Raw genomic sequence first — 12,015 nt, forward strand, 5'->3', positions numbered from 1 at the left:
AAAATGAATAACTTGTTTTTCGCGTTTTATCACTACAATCTTAGATCATATGATTTAGATGGCGAAACAGATGCGATTCGTGTAAATTTAACAAATGGCACGATTGTTTCGGAGCTGCAGCACACTATATGCAGCGTAAAAACCGAAGACGTCGTGGCTAGTGCACAATCCACTGTTTCAAGAATATTTACCGGCGTCTGCACGTCAGGTGAGACACATTTTAAATATATAATCCTTCCCCCCCCATTATTTATTGTATGAGTATACCATACGGCTTGATATTGTTTCTCAAGTACCATATAGTCCAAAGTTCTATCGTCGATTGAAAGAGATGCATAAGTAATATTTTTAAATAAGAAAAAAATTGTGCTTATAAAATTTCGCCGTAAGATGACAATAAACTATAACGTGTCAGTATTGAATAACTTTTTTTCTGCCGTACATATGATTCAATCTTTTTCCCTCTTCACCGCTACACTTTACTTTGTGATTCGTCATTCAAAATCGATGAGAAGGAAAGTGGTGCCACTTGTTGCCGCGTAGGTGGTAATTGAATTGTTGTGTAGAGGCTTGGTCTTGCTAACACAAAAAAAAAAAAAAAAAAGTAAAGAATCAGATGTTCCTTGCTCCCATGTATGTGATTGTTTGAGTGTTACAGAAGAATTGACGAGAGCTTTTAAAAGTATGGAAAAGACGTTTCTGGAGCATCTGGAGAAAATGCAGCGAAATTTGGTGGATTTCATCGAGACAAAGTTTCGTCATCCCGTGCCTGAGAAGAAAACCATCAAGAATTCAAAATCCTCTCCCTTCATAACTGTCGATTATCTATTCGAAAGAAATATTTTTAAAAATTACACTTGATTCATTTTATTCGGAGAACTATTTTTCCTCTTCACGTAGCAGAAGAAAAAGATGAGGGAATGAAAGTACGCTGTTGATGTTACTTTTTCGACGTTGTGAATTTTTATTTATAAAATATATACAACAAATAAACAATACATTGAAATTCGTTATCTGCGACTTTGAATAAAATTAATTAATTAAAACATTTTGTGTCAACGAAAAATGAGAATCATAATACAAGAATGGTCACATTGAGTATCTAATTTTCGGATAGGCATTGTCGTACACCTATACTCCAGAAATTATACTTAGATTTTCATGATTTTTTGATAAATAAATTTTTTAATATTTATCTTTCCTTCGCAACACGGATGCTTTTAATTCAGTAATCTATTTCCCCCAGAAACCACTATCGACCAAAAATGAACCAATTAAGTGTATTTAATTAAGTACACGTTAAATTATGCGCGTCAAACGTATATGCGCGAGTTTGCATCATTAATGAATTAAATTTACATGATTACACTAAATGTATCTCGATGCGTTGATGCACAATGAAATAATTTCATAAACATCACAATCAAAGTAATGCATCTCGTTGAATTGTATTAATTTTCGCAACAACCAATTAAGTACATACAATGATTATTTCTCACTTTACAAAAATCACGTAAAAACTCGTCCCAATAACATTTGTTTGTTTACCTTGTCTAAACAAAAAACAAATACCCTAGTACCTACGAAACAAAAAATCACTCAAACATTCGTATTGTTTTTTCTTTCATTTTGGGTGACATTAATTTAATTGCATGACTACTACAGTGAACCATCGCACGCAAAAAAACAAAAAACAAAAAAAAAAAAAATAAGCCAATAACTGACAAGTACATACCTATTATGCTTTTCACCGCGACAGCGAGAATATTTTTAAAAATAGACAACGGAAAGGTATGATTCGTCTAATCATGACGATCGAAAGGAAAAATAATAACAAATAACGAGGGGTAAAAGTGTGCATATACGTGTATTATGTAAATAGGTGTGGGCTTCGTGAGGATAGCCATCAATTATTCAAAAGGGCACGTCGATCCCCCTCGGCAAAGCCTCCGGTCGTGGTCTCATCATTTGCCGTATGTCGGTGGACAGCGGAGCATTGTTGTTGTTTCTGGCGGCGGCTGCGATGCGCAAAAGCACCCTATAGGCCGGAATCGTCCGCTGAAGGTAGTCGTTGTTGATGTCGTTGAAGCCGTTGTAGCCGCCGGCCGGTGCCGAGTACGACGAGTCGCGCTTTTTGCCGCAGCCTGTGTTGCATTGTGTCAGGAAAATCGAATGAAAAGAAAAAAAAAAAAACAAAAAAAGGGACGGAGCAAGGGGGTAACTTTGTTTCCCCGTGTTTTATCCACGCACTGCAACGGTACTGTATAGTATAATGCAATAACGCCGTAACGATGATTGTCAGCGTTTTTTTTTTTTTTTTTGTTTTCTAAGGCATCCCCACTCGTATGCCAGTGATCTACATTAGATGGGCCACGTATCGGCAAACCCGAGAACTTTGTGTCAATTTAAAGTTTTCCCCGTTTACCTATATACATATACTATTGTCTTCGCGGGTATATATATAACTACACTGTACGTAATGCGTATCTACACGTGCAGGCGAGATGTTCGGCCAAGTTTTCCGACGAACGAGGACCATTTGCGCTCGCGAGATTCAACGGAGAAACAAATTGTTGCAATTAATTTTTCAAACAGAGAAATGTCATTGGGGGTGTAGAATTTTGAATGTCTCGCGTGTTAATTGAAATACACATATAGGTATATGCGAGGGAGCATTGAAACATGTTGATTGACTTGATCGACGAGATAATACGTACCAGTGAAAGCGTTGCAAAAGGGCCTTTTCATCAGCACCGGGGCCGCACTTTCGTCTGCCCTCGATACATCGTACAAATCGCCGACGATTATCATCAACGAAAGAATCAACTGTAAGATCTGAAAAACAATTTTCAAAATGAATCAAGGTGGAGGTATACGAGTCATTGGCACGACTCGAGAATCATTAGCTTCCGGTGTAATGGCACGGGGCAAAAGTTAATTCGATTGCAATTTTTTCGGGGTTAATCTCGACGAAGGAAAAACATCCGCGTTGGCAGGATAAATAATTCACGTGCTGTGTATGCCAACCGATGGAAAACAAGGGGGGGAGGGAGAAGAGCGTATGCTGGAAAAGCTTATCAACACGTTTATTGTGCTTTTTCCACATGGGGCCAAATTAAATGGCAATACTACGTGTGGTGAGACTCTCTTACCAGGAGAATCGGAAAAAACGCGTTTGGGGCCGAGATGTACTTTGTTTCTATTCAATTTTAATACCATACAATATCATTATTATCTTGTGGTAGATTATGCGGAAGAATCCTCTGATATTCGCAAGCTTTGCTGATTTAAACTGAATATCCTATACAATAAAATATTTAAAAAAAAAAAAACATGGGTAATTTAATGTATGAAATAACAGGTGAAAAAAAAAGAAAAAAAAAAAAAAAATCTAAATTTTTTCTTTCACGAGCTTGCAGAGCCGAATGAATAAATGAATGAGAAAAGCTTTAAGGAGATCGATGCATTCCATATGCATGTACGGATTTTCTGCACGCGCCCCTTGTAACTTGCTTCAAATGGCTTGGGTATACACACAGTATCGCATTTAGATAAAGTCATTGAAGCTTTTTCGAATAAAGAGCACAATTGTTTCTCGAATACCTGTAGGTACTTGCGTGGCACGTATATTTGGGTAACCACGAGGATAAGCTTATGTAAATCTATTTTTTTTTTTTTTTTTTTTTTTTACTGTACATCAAACACGATCTTAAAGCTACGAAAATTGTAACTTTCAAGCTAAAACTTGGGCGCGTAAGTGTAACACTTTTTTTATTCACCTAATGATTCGCGAAAAACCTTTGATCCTTTCTACGTGGGTAAAGGTATACCGTGACGTCGTCGGCACGTGAGACACACCTCACGTTTGCGAGTGTAATGACAATCGTGTCATTAATTTTTGCATCGACTAGGCCATTATTTTGAAAGAGCATCGGTGCATTTGATCTTTCGATTGACTCGTCGAAAAAGTGACCTTTTAGCGCGTTGTGTTACATAAATCGTTAATTTTACGTGGCGGTGTTGAGCTTTGCGCGGCTCAATGAACGAAATCCTCGCCCGTTCATTAAAAAAGAATAATTGAGTAGAAAAAAAGAAAAAAAAAAAAAAAAAAAAGCTTTTTCGATTGTCTCTAAAGGATAGACTGGAGGTGTACGGCAATGACAATGAAAACGAATGGACGGAGCGAGAAAAATGTTCCACCTCATCTCGATAATCCAAAAACTTTTGTCAGAAACTTTCCCGCTGTTTTGTGTGAATTACGGGATGGTACAATAATCTTGGGCACGATCAACCGGACGCATATGTGTCTTGTCTCGGATCTCTCCGAGTGAGCACGTGTAAAGATGGTCTTGAAACTTTGGCGCATCGCTTTGGAAAGTTTTCCTCCGAATGACCAGACCCTTTGGCGCGATAAAAATTGTTATCTCCCACTTGCAGGTATACAGGTATAATATGTGTGTACCTGTACAGCCCGACTTTTACAACAATGGACACGTTGAAGGGGGTTGTGCGAATAATGAGGTACCGTCGGCGTCCCCATTGTTTCGATGATTTTTATTTTTCAACCGAGTCGGTTTCAAGATGAATCAAAGGCAAACCTGTTGAGTTTACGTTACGTGGGTTCATGATTTAAGCAAACGTCAGTCTTTAGAACTAAAAATTAATTAATTGGAAGGAAAATAGAGCGAGATCATTATGTTACGTTTCGGCAATTTTTTTTTTTTTTTCAAGAAAATGATTAATGCAGGTATCGATTATTTCGTACTAATCATTAAATGGAGGCTTGATCGTAGGGGTAAACTTTGTTACGCGCGCACGTCGTTATCAGGAAAAAAAAAAAAAAAAATTGTTATTGGCTGTTACGACGTTTGCGCAAGTTTAAGACTCGACGTGTGCACAAGATAACGTTGGATTAGCGTGGGCACGGATTATAAATAGCCGCGTCATCGGAGCCTGTAAATTTTGGAGCGAACGAGCGCACAAGTACACCGTAAAGTGAATCCATCAAACAGTATCGGTCTTTAAAAAGCGTTCATTTCTTTCGAGTCACGCATGTATTTATTTTTTCCCTTTTTTTTCACGAGGGTATTTTTTATCAAATTTTCCGGGATTTTTTTTCAGAAAAAAAAAAATTTGGTTTTTCCTCCGGTAAATTCAATCCATACGTGGGAGTTTTATCCTGAAATACCCGAGTGTTAATAAAAATGTTTAAAGATCGTCCGACTATCGGGATGCGGCGAACGGGCGTTTTTTTACGAGCACTATGAAAAGTAGTATGGGATACAGAGATTGGTTTTTCCCGAATATGCTAATAATAAAATCTCGTATGAAAACGTTAACGAACAATATTTTCCGGGTTCGCGGAGCTGAAGCAAAGCTTGATCAATCCTATTTGAAAATTTTATCTGTTTGCTTCGTAAGGTAATGTGTCGAACCCAACCAGCGTTTATATAAAATTAAAAATAGTTGACCCAACATCTTTATGAGATGCTTCAAAAGCGTGTGTCATTTTTGTCAAAGCTGGAGGACGGTGTATACGAGTTACTTTATGGACAAAGCTTTTATCGTGTCTAAATTTCATTTTCTTAAAAACAACGATAAATTGCAAGTGCACGAGTAGTTTGGAAAGTATGGCCTTTATTTTTTGTACGGTATATACATGAGTAATAATTTTTTCAAGATTAATTGCGTACTTTAATTCGTATGCCGAAATTTAAAAGGCAACGCGAAGCACGCGGTAAATAAGTTTTCAATCTAAATTGATTCCATTATTTTACGAGCAAAAGCGCGCTCGACGGCAAATATTTTTACTCCAAAGGGGCAAATTGAAGCCATTATCAAGTTTTCCTCGTGTATCCATCTCACTAATGACCTAAATTTCCCACCGGGACGACGCGTTTGCTAACTAAAGTTACGCCGAAGACAAAAGTTTTATTTACCTATTGATGAATAAATAAATTTAAAAAAAAAACATATCCAAGTGAGTTTGGACGGTAATTGTAATTTTGCGACATTAGAAAACAATATAGTTAGGGCTTCAACTTGAAATGATTGTTTTATCATAAGCGCGCGAGTTTTGTTTGACCATCGATGCGCATTTCGCTAATCCATTCTGGGCTTGAACCGATTGTTTGAAAAACGTACGAGGCATGAAACAATCAATTACACGTATGGAAAATAAATTCACGCATTATTTGCCACCGAAAAAGAAAAAAAAAAAAAAAAAAAAAAAAAATATCCAAAAACTGACCTTCATGACGATACCGAAGAATGATGGGCTGTTGATTGCAGGGCGCCAACGATTAACGGTTCAGTCAACGGGATCGGGTGTCGTTGCAAGGAAACGCGGTCCCAACGATCACTCGACGCAACGTCCGGTGCGAATGTCCGGTGAGGGTTGAAATTGAAATCGACGCGGGCCGAGGGTGCCTTCGAACAAACCCTCCTCCTCCCACTTCTCCTGAGTATATAAAATGTATATATATGTATTTACGCGGCAGGGGGTGCGTTGTTCGCCGCCAACTTTGTGCGCGCAACGTCTATGGGAATACGTGTACGTGCTTGTGTATATACGTATACGCAATACGTGACTCCGTTGCACGATATAATTATAGGGATGCCCTTTCCAGAGAGTGCGATTGTTATTTCGCGAATGGATACCTTGTATGCTGCAACGTTTATTGGCACGTCAGCCCGCAGGGACGACACTTTTTCATACTTGTAATGTCGATTACGAAATCCATCTCATAAAGACAAGTGTATAGAGTTGTCACTGAAACAAATAAACAAACAAAAAAAGGTAATAGTCGTGAGCTCTTAGCAGGGGGCTTTCCACGAGAAACCGGACCATTATTCATTTTGGAAAAAATTTTAATACAAAAACAGTTTGTTCGAGAAATAAAGATTAGTTAATGACACATTTGTTTTTTACTTACCCGTACGCGTACTGTGACGATTAAGTGTTCAGTGCAACATTATTTATACCGCGATAATCGTTTTGCTCAGGTGTTGGACAATCAGATTATTTGTTGCATCACCTCGTTTCGTCAAATATATCATTTAGAATACGAGAAACACTTTTTTAAGTACCGCCAAATTTAACAATACCGTGCATCATCTTTTTTTCTTTCTCCTTGTGAAAAAATTCAAGATAAGTATTTATGATTCTTGCAAAAAATCTCCCTCGTTATGATACATGTGTATCTCGAGATCGGTTGGCCATTCTGATAAATGGCAAAACTCTAGTTCAATTTTGACGAAAAAAAAAAGAAACACAATTCAATACAAATGGTAAAATTCAATAACACGTAAACTTTCCTTTTGCTCTGTCAGCGTTTGAGGGAACGTTAATAAATCATGATACACATAATGCAATCGATGGAAAAAGTGTGCTCAAACAAAAACTGTATTTACCTTGTGGCAAGGCGAAAAAAAAAACGAACGCTTCGGGTTATTCATTATTATTTTAGTATTTTTGTTTGCACATACAATTCTCCCAACTTCAACGTATGACTATTCCATAGGCAAGAATTGTTGTAGAAAATCGTGCTCCATTACATGCAACGACGTAGGTATATAATAGTAGTACTTTTAGTAAAAAAATATAATTATTGCGTACAAAACAAAATTCCCAAGTTCATCGATCCTACGACCAATGTAAAAAATAAATAAACAAATAAATTTAAAAACTTTGCAGCTTAATTTGATTAGCTACTGAATCCAAGAAAGTAAAAACGTCGAGAGTCACATTAATTGACTCTTTATGTATATATTCATTAACAGAAAGCATTAAATGTATTCAAAGAGAAGAAAAAAAGGGGGGAGGAGCATAAAAACTAAAACTTTTCCTGCAGCAGCGTGCGCTCAAAATAAAAGTACATTGTGGAAGAATGTATTTGATGTTAGTAAAGACATCGGTTATTTTTATTATTAATTAACGTTTCTAATTGTCTCATCGGGTTTTCACTTTATTTAACGAGGCACACACTTTACTCTCTAGTCAATTGAGCGTACTTTTAACCCAAACTCATGATCTTAAAAAATTTGCTGGAAATTATCAATAGTTCTATTTTTTCTTTTCTTTTCTCTTCTTCTAGTCTTTGGTCATTTGCTAATAACTTGTGAATGTAAAAACATTTTTGTAATCAATTATGCTTTTTTTTTTACACGTATTAAGAATGGGCCGACATATTGTTTGTTCGCATTTTGATTTATGTCTTTTGATGATGGTCGATGAGCAATATTTTTCGAGATACTTATCTGTTCCAGATTGCACCACCTGTTTTGCTACTGGTTTTCTTTGAAATACATTTTTTTTTTTTATTTATTAAAAATATAAGTACGAAAAAATCATCGTTTTACAGCTGTACAGATGCCTTGGAAGGTCAAAAAATCACTCGATAAAAGTTTTTAAAAAATTCCTGTTGATTATATCCACGTATTTGACCTAAAATCGAGTAAACCATACCAATAAATTTATCACCTCACTGGTACTCAAATCGTAATGAGTACGAGCCTATGAGATAACAAAGATGACAATAGGTGCCCCCCCCCCATACCACCCTTACGCTCCGCTCATGTAGTTTTTCTTCTTAAACATAATAATTGTGAAATGAAAGGGGTGCATGAGGTAAAAAAAATTTTACTCTCACAAAATACGCTTTTGGATATAACGCACGGATAACAAGTGCATTACACATAAGTACCTACGGCTTATTTCCTTCAATTTGCATCCAATGATGGGATATTACGTGAAGTAAATAATGAAGTGCACGCCTGCATACATGTCATCAGCGCCCAAGTATGATGATGATTGCCATGCGTATATGTCAAGAGCAAAAAGCTGAACGAGATACTCCTTGTATTATTACGTGTACAGTTTTTGCATTAAATAATTTATGAGGGGATCAGGGGGGTACCTCAAAAATTACTCAACATATTTGATAAACACATTGTAGACAGTCTCTCTCTGTCTAAACTGTGTTGGAAGAAAATTTTTAATAGCTAAGTGTACCTTTTCCGCAAAATTTTACCGTGACCATTTAATTTCAAAAAGCGTATGAATTATATAAACTGGTTCGGGTGCAAGTATATTATGCTTTCAAATACACGCAAAAGTTATGTTTTTCTTAGTTTTTGTCCCCTTAATAAATTGTTTTGTAGCTCAAAGACTGTAAGTGATAAAATTTAAAAATTAATGACCAGTTCTTCCAGCATAAGTTGTTAGAAACGTATATGCAAGAGACGAAAAAAAAAAAAAAAAATGTAGGATGTGCAGCGACCAATTAATAGTTTTCCACTTGAAACAACAGTGGACACTCTGGATCGTCAAATATTGTATTTGTGCGTGTACTTTAAGGTCGTCAAAGGAGGTCAGCGACATGAATTGAATTGATACAAACAACTTTTTCAAAGTTCGGATCTAGTTCAAATGTTATGGAAAAAAAAAAAAAAAATTATTTCGTCAATTTCGTGCAAGTACGAAATCTCCTGTTTGTCTTTGCTACTTAGCGCTGAGCAAAGGAACGAATACTCACATGTAGGGGTAAACAAAAGCGAAATAAAGAGTCATGTAGGTACCATTTCATATTGTATGTATGTGTAAAGGTGGAAACACAACACATCAGAGCCCTATACCCTGCTGCGAGCTTATTTTCAACTATACATACAATCCATGTATTTGTGTATGCAACAGATTTTGAGCTATTTTGATGTTATTTTTTATACTTATTGATCATCCAACCATTGGTCGTTTACACCACTAGTAATTTACTGTTTCATTTCATGCATAATACTTGGTCATTGTATCTATCGTACAAGTCATTAAGGAGACATCAGTGATTTCTATTTAAACAACAGTCGGTCAGCAAAGGTGTTTGAATATTTCTTATCTTATGTCTAAAATATGAAGAAATTTCCTCACTTGGCACTTTGGCTGAACGCCTGTAACTACATTGTGATATAAAGTTGGAGCAAATCAGCTGCCCGAATAGCTCAGTCGGTAGAGCATCAGACTTTTAATCTGAGGGTCTAGGGTTCGAGTCCCTATTCGGGCGCATCTTTTGCTATTTCTGATATTTTGCAATGTTAATATGTTTGCAATACTCTACTGGTGTGTTTTTAAAGGTTTTTTTCGGATGAAATGTCGAAAGCACTACAAGGCTGAGTTAAAAACTTTTATATATATTTTGTTCAAATGTAAATACACCTCTTATAACATTTATATACTTATAAATTAATGGAAACTATTAACATAATAGAATATGACCCAAGTCCATCTAGTTATTGATGTAAATAGTCACAAATACAAAACTATTTTCGATTTTCCTTTTAATTTTTTCCTCAAAACATTTTTTTTTTTTCACTTTACTTGATATGCATATCACACTTGTTCTTTAACACTTCCATCAGGCATACCAAAAAACACTTTTTGTGCCATTTTCACAAAAAGGCCTGTTTCTAGTAGACCAGGAATCAACAACAGTCTTTGATTGATTGATGGCCAATCAGTTTCTTTATCAGGAAAATGCCAATCAAGAATGAAATTTCCATTGTCTGTCACTACTGGACCCTATAATGTTATAGGAGTGTTTAAATACGGTTTATTTTTAGTGACGATATTTTGATTTGAAACTTACAGCTTTAGCCTTTGCCATCCTTAATTCAACTTCACCACCAAACTCATCTTCAATTTTCCTCATAATAGGAACATAAGCCATAGGAACAACTTCAATGGGAAGACCTTTTTTGTACTGTTCACCAAGCCTTTGTGAATTTTTTCTGAACAACATGACTATTTTTAAAATCTTCACTTTTAATTTTTACTTAAAATTAACTTACGTATAATCTGCAATAACAATGAAAGTTTTGGTGCAAGAGGCTATTATTTTTTCTTGCAGCAAGCAACCTCCACCCCCTTTAATAAGATTGAGATCACAGTCAACTTCATCAGCACCATCAATGGTACAGTCTAACTGCAAGTCAGTAGGTCAAAAGATTTTTGAATTTGAATAGAAAAATAATTTATTGTGGGACGCAAAAAATTCTGTTCAACTAAAGATTGTTTAATTCACCTTGGGATGAGTTTCAAGATCCCCCAATGTTAAATGATTGTTAATTATTAGTTGACGAGCTTGAAATGATGTTGGTACACAGACAACATTGAGATTCTCTTCTTTAACACGCTCAGCTAAAGAATTTGACATATACCTTAATGTACATATCTCACATGTGAGAACTTGGATTACAGGTATAATGTTGATATGATTATTGTTAAGGTAAATTATGTAGATAAATATTAGATTGTACTAAATTATTGTTTTAGAGTAACAAGTCACAATATGTTTTACAATGAACAACCTCACCATATTACAGATTATTTAATCGGTAATGAGAAATCGTATGATTGTAATAAGTAATGACTAATATGAGTATACAACATACAATACTCATTTTCAAATATTACACCATTAATTTCAGAGTCCATATATGTTATGAGGAAGAATCAGATGTAAAAAGTTCATAAAACGCAGCATATGTTTATAGCGGATAGTACAGTACTTAACACTTGAAACTGTCATCGTAAAATGTTTATAAAATTCGAAAGCTCACCTAACCTTTGGACGGCATAAACAATCGTAGAGCCGCTACCTATTCCTATCACGTTGTTGTCCTGAAATGAAGCGGAAAAATCCAACTAAAATCAACAATCGATTCGCGGCAAATAAAATAAACATAATAGTATTGTAAATTGCATACCTTAACATATTCGTCAACAGCTCGGTGAGCTGCGACTTTTTTCGCGCTCTCCAATGATATTTTCGACATACTGAAGGCGTTTATTCTCCTCAAAAAACTTCTAAAAAACCACTGAAATGGAACGAAGCTTGCTATTATTTGCTATCGCAAATCGTTAAGTTTACACCATAACTTTTGATGTCAGCCGAGCATGTACTAAATTTTTTAATGAGTTGTCGCGCGGTTGGCTCCCCGAATTTTATGCTCTTATCTTTTTTT

General features: G+C 35.8%; 2 protein-coding genes and 1 non-coding gene across 3 annotated transcripts; 1 reads left to right on the top strand and 2 right to left on the bottom strand.

Annotated features, from left to right (window-relative positions):
* Positions 1 to 1,754: 1,754 nt before the first annotated feature.
* On the bottom strand, positions 1,755 to 6,302 carry LOC106640602 (uncharacterized). Its single transcript, XM_023392383.2, has 3 exons — positions 6,251 to 6,302; positions 2,718 to 2,835; positions 1,755 to 2,144 (listed from the first exon to the last, which is right to left on the bottom strand). The coding sequence occupies exons 1-3, from the start codon at positions 6,254 to 6,256 to the stop codon at positions 1,915 to 1,917; spliced, it is 354 nt and encodes a 117-aa protein (XP_023248151.2). The 5' UTR covers positions 6,257 to 6,302; the 3' UTR covers positions 1,755 to 1,914.
* Positions 6,303 to 9,982: 3,680 nt separating this feature from the next.
* TRNAK-UUU (transfer RNA lysine (anticodon UUU)) lies at positions 9,983 to 10,055 on the top strand. Its single transcript has one exon. It is a non-coding gene; the product is annotated as a tRNA-Lys (tRNA).
* A 215-nt stretch (positions 10,056 to 10,270) lies between these two features.
* Positions 10,271 to 12,011, bottom strand: Rpi (Ribose-5-phosphate isomerase). The gene is made up of 6 exons (XM_014355847.2): positions 11,758 to 12,011; positions 11,611 to 11,671; positions 11,073 to 11,188; positions 10,840 to 10,973; positions 10,638 to 10,779; positions 10,271 to 10,570 (listed from the first exon to the last, which is right to left on the bottom strand). Exons 1-6 carry the CDS (start codon positions 11,824 to 11,826, stop codon positions 10,382 to 10,384), a joined length of 711 nt encoding a protein of 236 aa, XP_014211333.1. The 5' UTR covers positions 11,827 to 12,011; the 3' UTR covers positions 10,271 to 10,381.
* Between the last annotated feature and the right edge of the window lie 4 nt (positions 12,012 to 12,015).

Source organism: Copidosoma floridanum, unplaced genomic scaffold, assembly GCF_036245765.1.
Source record: "Copidosoma floridanum isolate Cflo_tuat_1 unplaced genomic scaffold, Cflo_Japanese_pri ptg000009l, whole genome shotgun sequence".
Lineage (NCBI taxonomy): Eukaryota > Metazoa > Arthropoda > Insecta > Hymenoptera > Encyrtidae > Copidosoma > Copidosoma floridanum.

Excerpts from the sequence above, each read along its gene's own strand:
- Rpi (XM_014355847.2), bottom strand. The coding sequence starts at position 11,826 with ATGTCGAAAATATCATTGGAGAGCGCGAAAAAAGTCGCAGCTCACCGA. Across the intron at positions 11,189-11,610 it reads TTATGCCGTCCAAAGGTTAG|CTGAGCGTGTTAAAGAAGAG; the intron begins GTGAGCTTTCGA and ends CAAATTCTTTAG. Across the intron at positions 10,974-11,072 it reads ATCTTGAAACTCATCCCAAG|TTAGACTGTACCATTGATGG; the intron begins GTGAATTAAACA and ends ACTGACTTGCAG.
- LOC106640602 (XM_023392383.2), bottom strand. Across the intron at positions 2,145-2,717 it reads CTTTTGCAACGCTTTCACTG|GCTGCGGCAAAAAGCGCGAC; the intron begins GTACGTATTATC and ends AATGCAACACAG.